This window comes from Triplophysa dalaica, chromosome 3 (assembly GCF_015846415.1).
Source record: "Triplophysa dalaica isolate WHDGS20190420 chromosome 3, ASM1584641v1, whole genome shotgun sequence".
Taxonomy (NCBI): domain Eukaryota; kingdom Metazoa; phylum Chordata; class Actinopteri; order Cypriniformes; family Nemacheilidae; genus Triplophysa; species Triplophysa dalaica.
Genome location: NC_079544.1, coordinates 8148091 through 8168636, shown reverse-complemented (window position 1 = coordinate 8168636; position 20546 = coordinate 8148091). Strand labels below are relative to the sequence as shown.

Genomic DNA, 20546 nt, shown 5'->3' with positions numbered 1-20546 from the left:
TTACAATGTTAAACCTTCTGCCTTCTCATACTTGACAAGGTCAACAAAAAACGAGTTTGACGTATGACGTCGTATTTCTGTGCTAGATACACTTCCCCAAAGTTCGTATAGGTTTTGGAACCTCACGGCGCACACGGTAAGTGAACCTGAGTCAAATGTCTGTGTTTAGTTGGTAATCGGCATGTACGTGCATTAGGTAAACAACACAAACTTATATCGAACCTACAGCTCCTTCCTGGTTGAACATTCTTCCAAACTCGGTCTGGTCAACCACATCTCTCACAACATTCAAAAAACGACTTAAAAAACATCTCTTCTGTGAATACTTGACAGACAAATGAAAAAAACCCACTAGCCCTCTCTCTTTCTCTCAACAGGTAGTGGTCTAGCTTTTGTTGAAACCAGTAACTTTGTATTGGCACCTATTGTGTTATTGCTCCTGTATGACATATCGTTTATTGCTCCCTTAACTCTTTGTAAGTGCTGAATGACTAAATGTAAATGTATTGTGTGCTCGTGTTATAGTCCCTATATTTCTAAGTGAAGGTCAAGTGTCACGAGTGGTCTTGTTGCCCAATTGGTGCCAAACAATTTTCAGACTTTTCAGTTACTTGGGACAGTTTGGACATTAATGTCCTCATGTGGGAATTCTTCAGCGTCAACCCAGAAAGAAAGGCCACTTCTGGAGTTTTGCATGCAGACCAGCAGTTATGTAAGTCCATTTTATATTTCTTTATTTGAGATTGTGGCTGATACGTCTACAGTCAGAATGTGAACGGGTTGATTTCTATGTGCTGTCGCAGCGAAGCATGCAGTTGTGTTAAATCGGGTTACTGGTTTGCATATGATTTATGTTAGGTTAGGTTGATATGTGGGTGCTAGTGGTCGACTTGAGGAGACAGAGCAGAGAACACACACCCATCACCATCGACAATTCACCTATGGAGCGGGTAATCAGGTTTAAGTTCCTCGACGTTCACATCATTGAGGATCTCACATTGTTCGCTCACACAGAGTGCGAAGCAGTGCTGAAGAAAACACACCAACGTCTCTTCTTCCTGAGACGGCTGAGGAAGTTTGGAATGAGCCCCAGCAAACTCAGCACATTATACACCTGCACCGTGGAGAGCATCCTGACCGGCTGGATCACCGCCTGGTTTGGAAACAGCACTGCTGGCAACCGCAAAGGGTTCCGCGAACTACCCGCCACATTGAGGGAGGTGAGCTTCCATCCCTCCAGGACATCTACATCATTTACTCACTTTCGAGTTGTTCCAGACGTGTCTTGGTTCTGATGAACACAGAGAAAGATATTTGGAAAAATGCTTATAACCAGACAGATTTTGACCCCTGTTGACACCCATAGTAGGTAAAAATACAACAGTATCCTTAATTGCCCCAGAACAGTTCGCTGTCCTACATTCTTCAAAATGTCTTCTTTTGTGTTCAACAGAACAAGAAAATTAAAAAGTATTTTTTTTAATATGGAATCAATGGGGTGTAAAATCGGTCTGTTTTTGGGTGAAGTATCACTTTAAGCTGCCGCCGCCGCCCAGCATGTAGTTTGGTACAACAGACTGTGCTTTTCAGAAAGGTTAGGAATCGGAAACATGAAATCAAAATTTCAATTCCTCTTTTCAATTCCTGGGTCCATATTTTTTTAAATGTGCACGTTAAATTGATCTGCTGATATCTCAATAAAATACCTTTTTGTTAACCATATATTTACTATAGTAACCATAGTTTAACTGTATTTGCAGTAAAGCACAGGAACCACAAATTTACCATAGTTTCATAATAGTATAACTACAGTTTAACCATGTATATAAATTTGCAAAGTCAATAAGTAGGCTTAATGATTGTACACGTTGATATCTCAATGTTTTACTTCAACTGTGGAATTGAAACTGGAAATCGAACATTTGGCAGGTTTGCATGTTCATTCAGAGTTGGCGTCGTCTCCTTGCAGATGTGGGGTGTCTGAATCCACACTTCCATAGACATTAAAAGCAAAATATAATTATTAGAATTTGATCTGATATAATTGGTGTAGAAGGTCAGGAGATGCATTAAGTGATTGTCTTGCAGATATTTTGTCTGTGTTTCTTTAATAACTATACACTTTCAGTTACTGCACAAGGTCAGTATGAATATCTCTCAGACTTATGAAACTTTAAACAGTGTGTGTGGTCTTTACCCTGATAAGATCATTAGAACAACTTGTTATCTTCTGCCAGGCTAGGAAGATATTAAACAACTGAGCTGAGCAATTTCGGTTTCTCCCCAAAAAGAGCTTTTTAACAGCAAGGATTTTTTGTATTACATAATGATTCATCTCAAAACCCTTTTTAAACAGGATTTGAGTCCAAGATCTTTTTTTCCTTTAAATTAAATCAGGATCAATCTTAAAGGAATAGTTCACTTCTCTAACAATGAAAGTTGTGTCACCATTTTAAATTTTAAAATATATCTTATTTTTTAAAGGATTAGGAATTACAAGATTTAACATTACAAAAATCATGATTTGGTTTAGCGCAGCATCATGGAAATTTACAAATGATTAATTATCACATATTTCTTTCTGTTAAATTGATTAAAATGATTCCTAGTGTACTCAGAAAACTTGCTTTTCTCACAGAGCAGTAGCACAACCTAAAGTATTTGTTCCAAATCAGTTCACTGGTTTCCAATTTCCCTTTGTGCTCAGTGTTAACCTGCCTGCATCATATTTGCAATAATTAGGACTTGTGTTGGTTAAGTATTGGTGACTATGGGCACCAGAGTAAAACATGGTCTGTTTGGTCAATGAGACCTCTTCTTATCTTTCTATCCTGTCAACGCCGCCAAAATTAGATCCTACTTGTCTTCTTTTCTGTGTTGTTGTATACGTCCGTATATGTCGGATGGGACTTGATTTCGTCCATTGAGAACTGTTTGGTTCATTGTCAGTTGCTGGTATTCATGTTTTGTTTATTCTGCACACTTTACAATGCCACTGTCATCACAAAGTAAAGTCTAGAGTCAAGTAATGCTTATTTTTAGTCATCATTTATCCTGTTATTTTAATTCCAAGGCTTTTTTAATCAGGCTACACAAATCACTTGTCTTAATGGTAAATATAAACCAGCCTGCATCGTCATCGTCATTGTCAGCCAACACGTTGCTCAATGACAGCACAAAAATAAAGTAATTGAATGGTAAATTTGACTCGATGGTCCTTAAAGGTAAAAATGCCTAGTTTTTTAATCTGGTTTATGTGAACACTTTCTTAATTTCAAAAAAAATGACTGGGAGATTTTAACGATAATCTGTTATGTACATTTGAAAAACATCCATGGGTAAATTTTACCCTGTGGCGGTTCTAGTGTTAAAAGAGGTTGGTTAGAGGAGGGAGGTTAATGTTTTTGATGAATGCTAATGAGAGCACATTATTAAAAACAATTTCAATTGACTTTTAGAAAAAGAAAAGGATGCTGAAACCAGACCGCAAAACTGACAATAATGTTTAAAACAGGTCATTATTTAAAATGTATTTTTAGTACTTTCAAGCCTTTACAGATGATCCAGAACGGAGCACCCGGTGTTGAATCAACCAAAGAAACACTACGTTACACCTGTGTTCATTTCTCTCCAGCCACATCCTACACAACCACTGCTTCGTCCTACATTCTCCTTCAGATTTACATTCCTCAGTGAATAAAAAGTTCCTGGTGGCATCACAACAAGATACAAAGGGACTTTCTGAAATCTTTGCGCTTGACATCTTTTAGTGGTGGAAAAACTAAACTCCATTGCAATGAAATTCACTAACTCTTCATCTCAAAAATGGTTTAAGGCAGACTTTTTGTGGCAATACTTGACCAGCTCGCTATTGCATTAAATAGCTTCATGTGTTAACAAACAATAACTAACAATTCTGTTTTAGTTTTTCAATTAAATTTAATGACTCTTGAATGACAACAGTCTTCTTAATGAAGCCCAATCCGACATAAGCCTACATTTCCCCCGTCAAAGCGGTTTCTGATTGGATGAGTACGCTGGAGGAGGAGCTATCGCTCAGCATGCCAGAGAGTGCATGTGTGGTCTAGAGGATATCACTCGCCTGCCTGCCAAATACTGGAAGCACTCTGGAGACGGTGTGCCTCACTCTGAATGCTGCATGTTGCTTTTTCTTTCAGAGTCAGCGCTGCCATGTTCAGTTAGATCTCGCCGACTTCTTTTCTGTCCGCCTGCTTTTATTCTTGTAACTCATTGTGTGACTTTTTTGCTGCTTTGGAGAAAAAAGTCATCTCTGGGGTGAAGGATAATTGGATGCTTGTGCCCGCAAACACACTTTGATCTACATGCTGGAAGATGGTAAACATGACTCTCCAGCATGATGATGAATTCTCCGGTAGTTGAACTAGACTGAGACGCCGTCTGCCGACATTTACGGAAATGAACACCTCGCATCATAATGGACTGCATCACTCTTTGCGGAACCACAGCCAGGGAGCTTTACCGGTCGGTAAGTCTGCTCAGGGTGAAAGGGGATCTGCGTCTGGATCCTGCAAGCAGCTGCTCATCTCCACCGAGGTCTTCCTCACACTTGGGCTTGTCAGCCTCCTGGAGAACATTTTGGTGATCGCGGCCATCGTGAAGAACAAGAACCTTCATTCTCCCATGTATTTCTTCATCTGCAGTCTGGCTGTGGCCGACCTGTTGGTCAGCGTCTCCAACGCCTCTGAGACGGTGGTCATGGCACTCATCACGGGGGGCAACCTGACCAACAGCGAACGTATCATCAAGAACATGGACAACGTTTTCGATTCCATGATCTGCAGCTCCCTGTTGGCATCCATTTGGAGTTTGCTAGCCATCGCTGTGGACCGTTACATCACCATCTTCTATGCCTTACGATACCACAACATCATGACCCAGCGGCGGGCGGGCATCATCATAACCTGCATTTGGACCTTCTGCACTGTCTCCGGCGTGCTCTTTATCGTGTACTCGGAAAGCACCACCGTTCTCATCTGCCTTATCAGCATGTTCTTCACCATGCTGGCTCTCATGGCCACGCTCTACGTCCACATGTTTCTCCTCGCCCGGCTGCACATGAAGCGCATCGCCGCCCTCCTTGGCAACGGCCCTGTCTGCCAGGCAGCAAATATGAAGGGGGCCATCACAATAACCATCCTTCTCGGGGTGTTTGTCGTGTGTTGGGCTCCTTTCTTCTTGCATCTCATCCTCATGATCTCCTGCCCTCACAACCCCTACTGTGTCTGCTTCATGTCGCACTTCAACATGTACCTAATTCTCATCATGTGCAACTCGGTCATTGACCCTCTTATATATGCTTTCAGGAGCCAGGAAATGAGAAAGACCTTCAAAGAGATCTTCTGCTGCTGGTATGGACTAACTTCTCTGTGTGAATAAACTGGTACTGTCATACAAAGACAAAATGTGGTAAATACAGTCAACACGTCTATACTTTGACTCAACTATGCTCAGATTATAAAACGATTTAAATGTTGCTAGTTATTGTGTTTTACCTTCGTACAGGTTTGTCAAAAATGGTTTAGGGGACTTTGGTTTAAAGCGGATTGTCAGTACGTTTTTAAGCACCTAGCAACCGTATGAACATTGCTGAGCATGTAGGAGATCTGATGACGGCACATGGCTCATTGTGTGATAATTCTGCGCACCACATTTGATGCCCACTGCCAGCAGCAGAGAAATGTGTCCAAATGATTATGCTGACCACACACAGAAACCTCCAGAAAAAAATGCAAACGCTGCACTGTGTCCATGTTAATGACTCAAGTAGTCAGTTTATATTTCATTTTCAGTTCTCCAGCTTGAAGTCCATTATAACACAACACATGTATTAAGTGTTTAGCGTTTCATGCTTATTTTTTTATTGAATAAGTTAAGATTATTTCTCATATTTTTGCAATGCCAATTTCATTGTGACAAATAAAATAACATCAAAATAAGCTTTACTGCGTTTTCTTGCAGAGCTGTTAAAATGAAAACCCCTTTCACACGTTTCATTTAGTCCCCTCATTATTCTTTGTCCAGTCTCAGCTGGAGCCCAAAAGGTAAATTTGTTCTCTCCACATAATTTAACAAAAGATTGCCTCAAAAGCTTTCTTGTCAGTCCGTTCTGAAGGTCACCATTATTCTGAATAGACTGTCATTCGATGCAACAAGAAAAGGAAGAAATTTGATCAATTTCACAGAGCACTCACATATTTATATGATGTACATTCATTTTTTTTTCTGTAGAGTCCTCCCCTTAATTTGTACACAGCCATATAACATTGCAGGGATACTTCACCCAATAGAGAAAACGATGTCATCATTTACTAAATGTAAAAAGATCCTGTAAAAAACTGAAATGTTCTGTTTCAGTATATGTTTTTCCTGTTTTTCTTTAAGTTTATGGTCTTTTTCTTATATTATGGGTTTTGAATCGCCCTCATGTCATTTCAAACCTGTATGACATTCACCAGAACTCAAAAGAAGATGGTTTTGTTGATAACTGAACAGCGCAGGCACCCATTCACTTCTATTGCATGGACACAAAAGAAATGCAAGTCAATGGATGTCGTTACTTTTATGTTCTGCAGAAGAAAGTCATGCATGTTTGAAATGACAAGAGTGTGAGTAAATAATGAAAGAATGTTTAATTATGGGTGAATTGTTACTAAGAATCTAAGTAAATCTTAGATATTGAATAGGAATATAAACTCAGAATATGAATTATTCACATTTTGCCCGTGCTGTTATTTATGAAACAGATTGCAAAACAGATTCATTCACACATAAATATTGCTGAAGTTGGACAGAGACATACTTTTCCTCTCAAGTTCCTCTGAGGCAAAGGCTTATTAAATCAGGACATCTTCTCCATTATTACATGATATTGCCCTTCTGCAATTTTAACATGCTTGGTCTGCTGCCTAATTAAGACTCATTTCCCATTGTAAGCCTCAGGGAGTCAGGGACTCTCCTGGTCTTACAATCCACTTCAGACACGAATTTGCTAAATCTAAGAGAAAGTCTGTCAGCCTGATGGAAATCTATTCCATTGTACCAAAGTTAAAGAGATAGTTCAGCCAAAAACTCCAATTTGACGTTTGTTTACTCACCCTCAGGCTATCCAAGATGTAGGTGACATTTTTCTTGAGTAGAATTATAAAGAAGATTGGTTGGTAAATCCGCAGCCCTCTCTGCTTCATATAATGGGAGTCTGTGGGGTCCACCTGCCTAAGAATTCCTAAAGCACATCATTTCCAAAAAGCGGCTCCTGGCGACATTTTGAAGTTTCGTGAAGTGACTCGCTCGATATTTTCATAAATAGAATGTCATTTTTAATAAAATTAGTCATGTTGTACAGCCTCAACACTCCCTTTCTGCAGGTGGCGCTAAACGTACACGACGCTGGTATGCCATTCGCAACCAAATACTACACGAAGAAGATTGCCATTGTGTGCAGAGGCTGCACAGTATATGCAATATTATTAAAAATGACGTTCAGTTTTATGAAAATATCAAACGTTCGCTTCACGAAACGTCAAAATGTCGCTTTTTGGAAATGATGTGCTTTAGGAAGTCTTAGACAGGTGGACCCCATAGACTCCCCTTATATGAAGCAGAGAGGGCTGGGGATTTACCAAACAATCTTCTTTATGGTTCTACTCAAGAAAAAATGTCACCTACATTTCCTGAGGGTGAGTTAACAAATGGCAAATTGGAGTTTCTGGCTGAACTATCCCTTTAATATGTCATCTTTCTCCTCCTACGCTTGCACATATCAGTTTAGAATTGAACTAATAGAAGTTGTGCGAACTGTGGCACCTGCTGAGTGTGATTATCACAATTTAATTATATTGCAATAAACATGATGAGATTCAACGACAGCACAAACAAACAATTGTATTATTATATATGCCATTTCGGTTATGGACCCTGCTGAAAAGCAATCAGATCTTCAATATATTTTAGTTTTCCATCAGGACAACAAAAGGTCAGCTCTGTGTAGTCTATTGATTAGTTTAGAACACAAAGCATCCCTTTTTAATATAGAAGGTCTCTTGATGCAGTTTTCACTTGACACCTCAAACACTCTTTTTCCATAGTCAAGGTGAAATATAAAATCCCAGAATGAAGCTTTGTATGTGAATTGACTTCACTTCAGTGCCAGTTCCTCAATAATGTATAAAATCTGCTGTTTCTCTTCACTTTCGTTACATGTGCAACTGACACGTGCATCACACATTTTGACAGCACGAAATGCTTGCCGCGTCTACATGAAAATACTATTTGAAGCACCTTGAAAATGGAAATACTTGTATGTATGCAATTTCCTCCAAGCATAAGTGCAGCTTTAAGATTTTTTTCTAAAAAAAGAAGGCAACAGTTCGCAGGAGAGAATCACCAAATGAAGAATCTTTTTTATGATGAATCTTCACAACTGCTCATATTTGTACCTTACACTATACAAGTAATATATCTGGCTATAACCAGATTAGGTAATGGCAATTCTGGCTGTTCCCAATCAAGCGGAATATGCAAAACCAAAAATAAACACATAAAAGCATATTTTTTTATGATCAAACAACCTTTCTAACCTGACAAAATGAATTACTAGGAGATTATGCAATGCTCCATTAGAACTCCATTAAAATGCTACTGTAGACAGCATGTAGTGCATCACCCTAATTGTTTGTGCATGCATCTGATAAATGTTCCTGATGCAATATAATTTGCTGGAGCTGTGGGACACAGGCGTCATCCTTCATGACTCATTCAGGCACAAAAAGATATTCAAAAACTGAGCCATGTGGCACCATTACTCAACATGGTGATAACTGCATTGTGTTAGAAGCACTGAATGTTAAAGGAATATTCTTGGTTCAATAAAAGTGAATCCCAATATATAGGCGATGCAGCGTAAATTTGATAGCCACCGAAAATGACTTCCTGTTGATGACTTCTTTATTTAAAAATTAAATGGTTCCAGTCCATACATTACACATCAGACAGGGACTATCTCAAGCCAAGATTTGCCCTTAAATTAGTATATTTCAGTCATTTTTTAAATCATACTTAACAAAAAAATTATTATGTGGATCTTGAAACAAAACATCACACCGATTTATTTTAAGATATGTCAGTGTAAATTATTTTCGATCAAGACACCTCTAAAATTTAAATTAAACATTGTGTAATCATTTTATATCTTGTGGCCATGCATTAGAAATTGTGTGTCTTAAAGTTTAGGAACTGGCCTCATTTAGTTCTTTGCCATACGTTTTTCTTCTGCAGAACACAAAAGAAGATATTTTGATGCATGTTGGTAACACTGTCCCCTATTGACTTCTATTGTGCGGCTACAAAACCTTTAGGACATTTCTCGAAACATCTTTTGTGTTCCACAAATATGACATGAGGGTGAATAAATGCTGACAGAATTTTTATTTTAAGTATGTACTACGTGCTTGTTTGCCTCGCTGGCTCCTAAATGTAACAAGATGTGCAATTTATATTAACAAAATGAAGAATAAGCCGAAGACCTCACTCTTTACAGTATTACCTTACGATATGATTTAGCAGCAGTGCCAAAAATGACCCATGAAGTTACAGCACTAAAGACTCACAATACTTCATTTAAAAGAACTGAGCATCTTTTATTTTCAAGAGATTTTCAGGAGGGGAACAAAGGCAGAATGAGGAAAATTGACTCTATCATTTTTCTAAGACAGATTATGCACGAAAGAGAACCAGTTTCAATTACACCTTAAAGATAACAAGGCTAAAGACATTAGATGATATTCACGCTGTGGCAGCCCTATTTTTCTCTTATCTGATTAAGCAGGAAAACAGCGAATGAGATCTGAATAAAATGTTCTCAATTAGGGAGCGTACACGCCGTGGGAATGATGTGTGCTGCATCTCATCTCACCAATATTTAGTCTCTCTCTCTCTTACACAAGCCAAACTGGCACAATGCCTTAAACACGCCGCTCAGAAACTCTGTGACGCACCTTTGAGACCATCACCATATCTTTTCAGTTTGGTCAATCTGTGAAGCATAAAGGCTTGCTGCTCGCAAATGAAAAAAGTCACTCAAAGATGAGAGGTGTTTACATATCTCCTTTGTACACCGTTTATCCACCAATTGTGGAATTTATACAAATAAACGAGAGTAAGGGTGACATTATTCTCTTTAGTACTGCCCTTCACATCCTACTTTACATAACATTTACATATTGTAATTCCAAGAAGCTTGGAATAAACGACATTTACCTAGTTCCTTAAAAGACCAAACAATTTAGACTAAATATTCAGTTTTAAAGGTTATGTGCCCTTGGTTCTCAATAAAGTGCGTTGCTTTTTGAGAATCAGTGCGTGGTTGCACATATTGTAATAGTAAATGAGTCCCTATGTCCTCAGTGTGAAAAGTTGGAGCTCGGAATCATATAGCACTGCCAGAAAGAGCTCAAATCTACAGCAAAACAAGAATGTGCTTGTTGTTATTTTTACTTTAGAACAATCTGTAGCTTTACTAGTCACGACAGAGCAGAGAGTCATACGCTACCAGCTTTGTTCTGTACATTTCTGTCAGGAAAAAATATAAATCAAGTACCAGTATTTTAAAACACACTTTTTTGCTTTTGAAAGCTTTAAAGGAATAGAAAATGTTCAATTTCCAATTAAAACTGATAGAACATGATGCTTAGAATGCCAAGCTGCATTTACTCTGCACACACGCTCTAATAAAATGTATCCTTGAAATATCTTTGATTAAAAGTGTTGAAATCTATTTTGTTCTCTATTGATGCTTCAATGTTTGGAGTTTTGCAGTGAAGGTCTATGAGACTGTGATGTGAAAATGAATATTGATCAAACTTTATACAGCAAAACAAAACCGAAGGAGGTATGTCACGTTGCCTTTGCTGGTATACTTGCTTTAATAAACAGATGAGCTCTCTCTGATAGCTTTAAAACAACATGATGATGAACAACTTTAGAATCTGTCGCCTCAACAACACCACACTTGTTTACCAAATAAACAAACAAACAAAACAAAAATCATGAAGTTTTATCTATACCTGTCTTTTATTGGGTGCTAATAGTTATAGACATAAACAAATGTTATGTGCCAAAACGTAGCTTCCACAAATAATTAATAACTGTTGAGTAGGTTTCATTTATTTTAATACAGTTAACCAAAACCGGATGTTAATTTTGGGCCAGGCGCATGCGTATGATAAAACCGTCTATCCATAAAGACGTCGTCCCGGGCCCTTTGAATTTGGTTAGTTTGTACAAGAGGTTGTCATCCTCCTCTTGCTTTGGTGCTTTAATGTGCTACATAAAATAAACATTTCGCAGTAGAATTTTGACCGCTGCTTCATCAGTCATGAAATAAGAAAAACGCTGGAGCTGCTATTTGTGATGTTTCCAGGGTCAAAAATCTATTTGAAATTCATGTGCTCGCTGTAAAATTGTTTTGTGAAAACAATTTACTCAAGCTAATATTAGAAGCCTCATAATTGAGTCTGAGATTGCGGTTAATGGAATGTATTTGGTTGGCAGAGAAAGCCATGGATGAGAGAATCTAAAATGACCCTGTATGTACTTATCTGAGCTAAACTAAATAATTATTTTAATTATTTCCTAACTTCAGAATTTATAAACAAAATGGAATGCACCATTAGTAATAGCTGTTTTGCACTGAACGGCAACACTGAAGAGGACTGCTATTGACCTGCTAATTGATGCCAAATTTCGCATCGTTTAGCATTTGTTGCTTGTTTGTCATTTCTGAAGACCGTCTCTAAAATCAGTACACACAGACATAATTTAACACAAATTGCAAGTGCATTGATACACAATTTAATTGATTTAACCTTCATTTAACAGATTAAATTAGATCATATTTCCTTTGACAAGCACATCATTAGAGCTAAAATACTACAGGCAGGCTAGGGCTGTTGTACTGTAGTTTCCAGGGCAGCATGGTTGTGTAAATATCTCATTGTCACTGGACCAACTACGGTTTCAAGCCACTGTCTCCACAGATTAGTCGAGCAACAGATCAGCCAGTGCTGTTTAAGTGACTTGTGTAAGTGGTAATTGCTACCAACATCCACTGTGTCCTTGGTATCCATCACTGCAAAACTTCTCTACACAGCTCATCATAAGCTTAGACTAAATACAACGTCAAACACCGATCCTGCGCTTGTTTCTGTTAGGGAAAGTTTTGTCCACACTTATTTAAACACCATAAAATGGATGATATTATAGCAGCGGGAAAAAACTACAAAAACAACATTAAGGTCCTCCAGACAGCTGACGCTTTCAGCAGGAAAAAAAGACAAAGACCTCAAGACCTAATTGTACACTATTGAAAATTTGAAGTAAAGTCGGGGTTATTTGGAGCAGTCTAGATATCTAAAGATATGTTGCAATAAAGTAAATAGGGTGGCAGGTACAAAGGTTCAGAGGAATTGGTAACCGCCTCAGGCTTTAGTCCGTCATCCGAGGCACAAGGACCACATAGAAATAGAGGAAGTGTGCATTAAAAGTATCAGCCCAAATCTCCAGATCACACCAAATACGTTGAAGTGACGTATGAAAACAAAGGCATGAAAGACTAGAGCAATGAATTCATATTTTATGTTTATTTGACTGTGGAAATGAAACCCATAAAGCATACATTTTTGAACAATACCCTAAATTTCATTCTGTATTTATTCCTACTAGATGACAAATATAAGAAAATAAATGTTTCTCTCCAAAAAGAATTTAAGCTGAAATGTTGATACACGGCTCTTCAAGAATTAATTCACATTCCAAATGAAAATTATGTCATCATTTGTCACTCACCCTGTTGTCTATTAAAACTTGTGTGATTTACTTCTGAAAAACACTAAAGAAGATATTTAGAAAAATGGTGGCAACCAAAAACCGTTGGTCCATATTGACTTTTATTGTATGGACACAAGACCAATGCAAATCGATGGGGACCATCAACATTCTTTAAAATATCTTTTGTGTTTTAAAACTGAAAAGAGGGTGAGAAAATAACGACAGAATGTTCATTTTTAAGGTGAACAATTCCTTTAAAACCCAGTTCACAGCAACCAGATGTTCCAAAAGATGATTTTTAAAAATGGCTCATGTAAATGAAGTCAAAAAGCAGTTTTATTCTACGACCTTAGCATATTTTTTTTATTGCGACTGCAAACACGGGCTACTTTTCCAAAACTTTTACCAGCAGACTATTGACCTGTTGTTGGCGAGAACATTTCGTATTACTTTTGCGTTCCACAGAAAAAACTCAGCATGGGTTTGGAACAACATGAGGACGAGTAAATCAACTAAAAAGCAGTCTGAAACCTCCTTCTCCTCCTCTGCGCACACAGATAACAAAACATCACAGTCGCACACGCTCTCGATGAGAGCCTGATGGGAAATATGGCACAGCCGCTGCTGAATTTTAACCTCTCTTCTCATGTGGTCTGTGATGTGCTCTCTGCCGGTATTGATTGATACTCTCTGTGAATATCCAAGCAGCCGAAGAGGGACTGTAGAATTTCCAATACGCCATTCTGAATGGAATCCACCTGTTCCACTGGGCAATACTCATCCAAGCTGGATCTGCCATGTAAATTAAAGATGGATTTTAGTCTTACAGTGTATCACAGGGTAATAATATCCGCTGATGGTGATGCGCCATAAGTCAGAGACCCGTCACAGTGTTGGGAGAAAGATAAAGATAATGAAATCCTCCTGACTCAATGAGATAAGAGTATGACTTACGATCTTGATAGTAAGATTGTGTTCATTAAATATCGTGCAAACAAAATCACAGGGACACGAGTCCCTCACAACACCATCTGTCTGAACGGCACAGACACCTGCTCGCAGAGCAACAGCCAGCCTAAACTTCATCATTACGGCATAAATTCTGATTACTGATGATAATTCATGCGGATGAGTGACGAACACAAGAAATGAGGCTTCCAGATGCTTCTCCAGGGAAAAAAGCATGAGATGTTGCTGACCTAATGAATCATATATAAAACATTAAAAGACCCAATGTTCTTTTCATGAGGAGACGTAGAACAGATCTCAATCTGGCATAATGACTGACATACCTGGATATAGTGACTATGGTGGGTTTAGGCAGGGCTTCAAGGAAGAGCTGCACGGCCGTGATCATTTGCTGGATCTCCTCCTCACTGCTGATATGGTGAGGGAGCTCTGAGTAATCACAGGTCAAGCCTGCCTGATGCACCTACACTCCACACCACAGGCACAAATACATCAGTCTTTGAAACTCGCACGAATGACTCACACAACCCTCAAGCAATTTTCTGAAACCTCGTTATTTCTTGGAGGTCAAAGACTTTACAAAGAAATTTAGCTTAAAAGATGTACTGACATATAATCAGGTTCAAACATCAGACGCCAAATATGAAATATGAATAAATGTTTTGTGGAATATAGGAGGTAATATCAAAATCATTATAGTGCAGTCAGATTTCAGAATGAATGTTTGTGTCAATTCAAGATGTGTGTGGTGTATATGGGTCGATGACGTTTAACGACCACTTATAGCGACCATAATATCAATAATTGTATTAAATAAAAATAAAAAACAGCGTTAAATCCTCCATTTAAGCATGTCAAGGAAATGAATACATTAAAAGATAAATCATGGTGGCATTTTTTAAGGCTTTGGCCAATTCATCGAGGAAAAACATATAAAAAAAATCTGCATCTATGTTTACAACACAATTCCTAATTTTGAACAACTGCAATAGATATTATTATTTATTTGTTTTCGAATTTGATTTAATTTTTTAAATGTTTCAAATCCTTATACGCACGGGTCTAACTTTGGTTTGAGAAGTGGTGGGGACACAAAATGGGGGAAAATGTTTTTGATTTGAATTCCATTTCCTGCACTTACATACGTTTAGGGTCAATGGTGATACAATAATAATGGATATTCTGTATGAATATGCGGATAGAGGGCATCAAGAGATTTTCTCCTTAGGATATTCACAACAACAAACTCAAAATACCTATGACTTGCAACGTTTTTGATAGTTTAAATTGATTAACCCTAACCCTAACCAGCCTTAAAAATGACTATGCAATACCAAACCTTAACTGTTCTAAACACTAGCTACTGTTAAAAAAACAAGCACTCTTCCGGGCATAGGACACATATGACACATACAAACTCACCATTTCATAGTCCGGTGACTCAGTTCGATTCTTAAGGCTGTGTACAAGTCTGGCTAGAGATTCCATTCTGCAAAGAAAAGAAAAGAAAAATCAATTCACGTGGCCGTGACATCCCCTCCAATGATGCAGTGATGAGAAATACTTTAATCAAAAAGCACAGAGCTTGTATCCAGGCTATATTCCAGGTTATTATAGTTTACTAAAAGTACAAGTATTAAAACATTTCTGTTTGTTCAAATCAAATCAAATCAAATCAAATTTAAAACATTATTTGACTTAATTCAACTAAAACTACAATAAAAAACTTTTAAATATAAACATAAAATAAACAAATAATAAAATGAAAAAAGTCCATCAAGTTGCTTTACAGCAAACATTAACAAAAAACTAACACAAAAAGTGAACACAAAATAAGAATAATCTACTATAAACACTTCTCTTACTCTAGTCTATACAGTCAGTATAGGCGGTTTCATTGCACCTGGCCCCAAGTTCATGTCTGTTATAGGTTAATTTTATATTCAATTTATATTAGTATTTTATTGTATATTGATTGTGTTAAATTAAAACTACTCAACAGATATTGACTCTTTGCGGAGTTCTACCAGAAGTTACGTTTGGGTCACATAACATTTGTTTATGTTGTACCCTGGGTTTGCTGCTAATCGATCTATAGTTTCCTGGCTGTCATCTTCTAGCAGGTCGGCAAATGCAGCCTCCAGGTCTTCAAGCTGGTGGGTGCGTCTCTCTACACAATCGGAGAGCTTTTCCTGGAAACCACAAAAGTGTAAAGAGTGTTACGTTTATCACCTTGGTAACTGTGTTTTCTTTAATACAATCGTCTGAATCTACCAGGGTACAGGAAGGAAAAAATAACTAAAAATATGGGTCTACAAAACCCATTTTTTATACACAAAATTGTTTAAAACCTTTTAAAGGACAGGAACCTTCTGATAGAATATGAATAGGAAATACCCAAAATTCTGCACAACTGAAGTCAATTAACAAAACAATGACATAGAAAAGGTCAGATTTCCAAAGAAGCATAAAAAGAAGCTTTCTTGATCATGCTTGAATAAAACTGATCACCAAATCGAGTATCGAGACTACAATTGTGAGTAAAAAAACATTGATTTGTTAGGGTTCAGTTGACCCATTAAAAAATCTTCTCCATTACCTCATCTTGCTCTTTTTGTGGCCTGTTGAAGCGGTATAATTCTTGCATGAGAGCATATTCTTCCTGCAAGAGCGTAAAACATGTCCTGACATTAAATTACTTAAATGCATTATCACTTAAACCTACAGAAACTATCACACACGGAACAAATCTGTTGCTAGTTACTTATCCTGAGGAATCAACGTCCTTAATTTTAGTTTAATTATATGATTGGTCTAAAAACATACGGCATGGTTTTGAAATTGCCGATAAGGCCTTAAGCCTATAAAAAGCTTGACACACTCCACCTGAGTATACATCTCCTTGAAAGGGTTCTTACAGGAGAAAAAATCCAAGTCGATGTCAAGTATAAAAAGGTCTGTGTCCTTTATAACTGATAAAAGCGTGCTTGTAATGTAGCTTGTTGACCCCTCATCAGTCTTTAAAACAGTGTCACTGAAGTTCTCTGGTGCAGTGCTGCCACCAGGTGGTTGATGAGAAGAAGTGCACGGGTTATCTATTATTGACTCCGTAGCATCTTCCAAATGTGCAGCTCCTGTTGAAGCTTTAGGTATTTTAGCACTGCTTTGTCCATTTCCACTCTCTTTTTTCTCCAAAGTGTTGACAGGATTCACCCTGATGACGTGTAAATGTAATTCTTTTGGGTTTTCAAGTTGATCCAGTGGCACATAAAGCGCGTCACTTAAAAAGTAATCGTCCGTGCTAGTGACTCTACGAAGAGAAAGAGATTTTAACTTACAGTGGAAGTTGTATCTCTGTTAGTAATAAATGATATTCTGCTGCCATCTTAAGGCTACATAGTAACATACTTCACCTGACCTTATTGTGGTGGTGGATGTATCTTTCCCTACACACATGACGTGCTCCCCTTCTTTGATTTGCTGAGCCCAGTAAGGATGCAGCCAGGCAACATGGGACACGTGTCCGGCATAGACCATCGGCATAATCCAATTCTCAATGCTCAGCTCACTGTAATTGCAAATTTAAGTACACGTTAGTCACTCTTTTAGCGTTAACAACATGCAACGTGCTGTAGTCTGAAAGCAAGAGTTGCCTTATTAAAGCTTTTCGCTTTGTTTCTCACCTGAGCAGCGTCTCTTTGTCATATACAGTATCAGCAGGCATATTGACAGGAATGAGAAGGTCTGGGTGAGAGTCCAAATGCACCATCTTAATGCCCTTCATTGGTATATGTTTAGAGCCAATGGCACGATATACGTGTTGCACAACCTAAAGCAATGAAAATCTCTTGAAGCACGTTCAAACTGCACCATTTGAGCATTTAAATCGATTGATTATCTGTTCCATATCTTGTCTTTATTGTTATCGTTTGTGAAAAGTCATGTAACGTTAATGTTAAGTTATTTATAGTTTGACATTTATGGTTTGAAATCGCGTCCTAACCTCGTGATGATCCTCCACAATCCACACAGGCAGTTTAGGATAAACGCGTTTCTGAGGTGTTTTCATGTTTTCAAAAAGTAGTCTTCGTTTAAAACTTTTAGAGCAAACGACACATTTCTTTAAAATCGCCGTGAAATACCGTACGGCTATTGGTGGCACACTGTGTGCACCCTTATTTTTCGACCGGGTGGAAACACCTGTTTTTAAAGCGGGCAGCGAACACCGGCAGGCGCTCAACTCAAAGACCGCAGTTTATCAAACCGTGATGCTTGGATTAATGTCTTCAATAAATGCACGAAAGGCTTTATTTTACTTCTCGGCACATGTGCTTCAAAATACGCCAAGGATTTTGTAAGCTATAGAGTTTAGCTGCGTTAAATATTATATTAGCCGATGTCACATTTTATAACAGCTCATCAAGAGCTGATAAAAAAGTAAAATTGTCACTTGGATGCAATGTTAAGTTGTTGTGGATAAAAGCGTCTGCTAAATGTCATCGACACGTTTTCATTGTTTGCTGGGTTATCATCTTTAAGCGTGCAAAAAACTACTTGCAATTAACTCTTGTGCAATAATAATAAAGTGCATTTTTAAATATATCCTGCAGATAATGCGCTATCTATTTGTATGCATCTTTTACTGTAAATTATATTTCATTCTGCTGTATATAACACATACATTTTACTACAATAGTCTATTCTTATTTTTACTTGTACATATTTACATACACACAGAACACTCTCTATAGCTTTACTCTTATGTTTATTGTATTGTATTTCTTATTTTTTTATACCCATAGGCCCTTATATAAATCATCCGTGTAACTCCATTCTTTTGTTTGATGGTCTCTGTGTGTTGTTGCTAATTCTGTGTACTGGATGCTCCTGTCACCAAAACAAATTCCTTGTATGTGCAAACATACTTGGCAATAAAGCTCTTTCTGAATCTTTATAAGTGAAAAAACTTGACTCAAAACATTTGAAATGAAATGAAAGATATAACACATAAAATATCAGTGGTCAGGCATATGGTGCAACCCCCTTTTCAAAAATAAAAAAAGATTTTTATAGCAAAGGTGAAGTAACCCAAAGTATGAAGTATGTTTTTATTATTTTTTTTACCACCGTAATAGTTTAACTATGCTTTTTGTTGGAAACCATTGTTGTTTTGTGGTAACCATGGTTTAGCTAGTGTCCATGGATATTTTTCGTAAAGACAAGATATAATAACCCCCAAAAAGTTTATATTTAAACCTATATGTTTTTGGGAGGTCATAGAAAACCCAGTGTAGCAGTCATAAGGATGTGCAGAGAGCCCTTCCATTGGCTTCTGTCAGTTATATTAATACTGCATAAGTATATTTTACTGCAAGCCAGTGGTCGTGAGCTGAAGTTTAATAGTTGAAGGGTTTTCTCATATTGTTCCTGTTATATACAATTTTTTTCTTTCAAAAACACAATAATTCAAGAATTAGACTAACAATTTGCATTTAATACTTGTCCTGTACGCAATAATTGTTGGCCTATATGTTTGAGATCACTAGTGTTAAAGGTAATGTAAAAAATACACTGGAAGAAATACAATATATGATAACCATGAGGCTTCGGTGTGTGGGGGATACAGTTAACAAAGGCAAACTATTAAGTTTGTGTAATATAGAAGTCTGTTTCAATAGAGTATAGCTACGCAAACAAAGGCAGTTCAATGCAAGTCTTTCACATAGAAAATGCCCAAGAGCTTCATGCATTTAGATCTTGCCGGAAGATGCAATGGTCTCTCCCAGTATTTGGCTCAATCCATTTGATTCATAGTTAAAGAAACAAGGCAGGACAGGAGACCTATAACAATTATTTTTAAAATGTATATTCTGATTATGGTTTGAGTATGTTTTTGTATGATGCCTAGGCCATATATCCACATACAGTTATTCAAATTGAATAATTTTAATAGGCTTCATGTTGCTTATCCAGTTAATTAAATTAAAGTTTATTATCTTATTATTCATCTGAAAAGCTAATTAAAGGTGTAAAAACAGGTGGCACCTGTAGTTTAACTGAAATGTAAAGGATAAATCACTTTTAATTTACACGTTTGCCAAATGTGTAAATGAAAAGCCTAAAGTCAGTGCAGAAATAGCTTCACATGATGTGTTATAAAAGAGATGTGACTGTAAATTCTGTAGGATGACCCGCAGTTGATGCCATTAAAAAAGTTATAAGATACTAAGTCAATGTGCACCTGTACATCAGTTAAATTATATATCACTGCAGCAATGTGCAATGTTGCAAATTTAATCCATACATTCAGACAGTGTCCGGATTTGAAAAAAGAGAATATCTCATTCTCTTGACTCATACGTTATAACATGCAACATAGTATTTTTGATTGTTTTGTATTGTCAAGTAAAAATGTTGTGAAAATCTGTTACCATCTTGAGTTTAAGGAAGAGCTAATGGAAATGATAAAATATACAAATTAATCTGTGAATACATTTCACCAGACAGCAGGAATGTTGAATTGGTATGATCATTTAATACTTGCAAACGTATACTTGAACTACTTTTTAATTCGATGCTTTTGGCATGAGGGTCAGCCCGGTCAGGTCATGTTGTAGAACAAATTACTGCATCACTACCGATAATTCTATGGCATTACAAGCTTTCCCCTTAAAAGCATATTATTAAAATCAGCACAATGAGAGTTCTTCCTA

At 37.4% G+C, this 20546-nt stretch overlaps 2 protein-coding genes across 4 annotated transcripts in view; one reads left to right on the top strand and one right to left on the bottom strand.

The window, feature by feature from the left end:
* Positions 1 to 4128: 4128 nt before the first annotated feature.
* Positions 4129 to 5689, top strand: mc4r (melanocortin 4 receptor). The gene has a single exon (XM_056744519.1). The coding sequence runs from the start codon at positions 4438 to 4440 to the stop codon at positions 5416 to 5418; it is 981 nt and encodes a 326-aa protein (XP_056600497.1). The 5' UTR covers positions 4129 to 4437; the 3' UTR covers positions 5419 to 5689.
* A 6969-nt stretch (positions 5690 to 12658) lies between these two features.
* The window catches only part of c3h5orf22 (chromosome 3 C5orf22 homolog), a 39372-nt gene continuing 31484 nt past the window's right edge, over positions 12659 to 20546 (bottom strand). For 2 of the 3 annotated variants that reach the window (XM_056744517.1, XM_056744518.1), the window contains 8 exons: positions 17517 to 17662; positions 17252 to 17401; positions 16720 to 17143; positions 16433 to 16495; positions 15904 to 16025; positions 15256 to 15322; positions 14157 to 14296; positions 12659 to 13656 (listed from right to left, as the gene is read on the bottom strand). In XM_056744517.1, coding sequence (XP_056600495.1) covers positions 13509 to 13656; positions 14157 to 14296; positions 15256 to 15322; positions 15904 to 16025; positions 16433 to 16495; positions 16720 to 17143; positions 17252 to 17401; positions 17517 to 17662 — 1260 coding nt within the window. In that variant the 3' untranslated portion in view covers positions 12659 to 13508. Of the gene's footprint in view, positions 13657 to 14156; positions 14297 to 15255; positions 15323 to 15903; positions 16026 to 16432; positions 16496 to 16719; positions 17144 to 17251; positions 17402 to 17516; positions 17663 to 17836; positions 18007 to 20546 lie in introns of those variants that run through there. The other variant, XM_056744516.1, reaches the window with a different exon arrangement.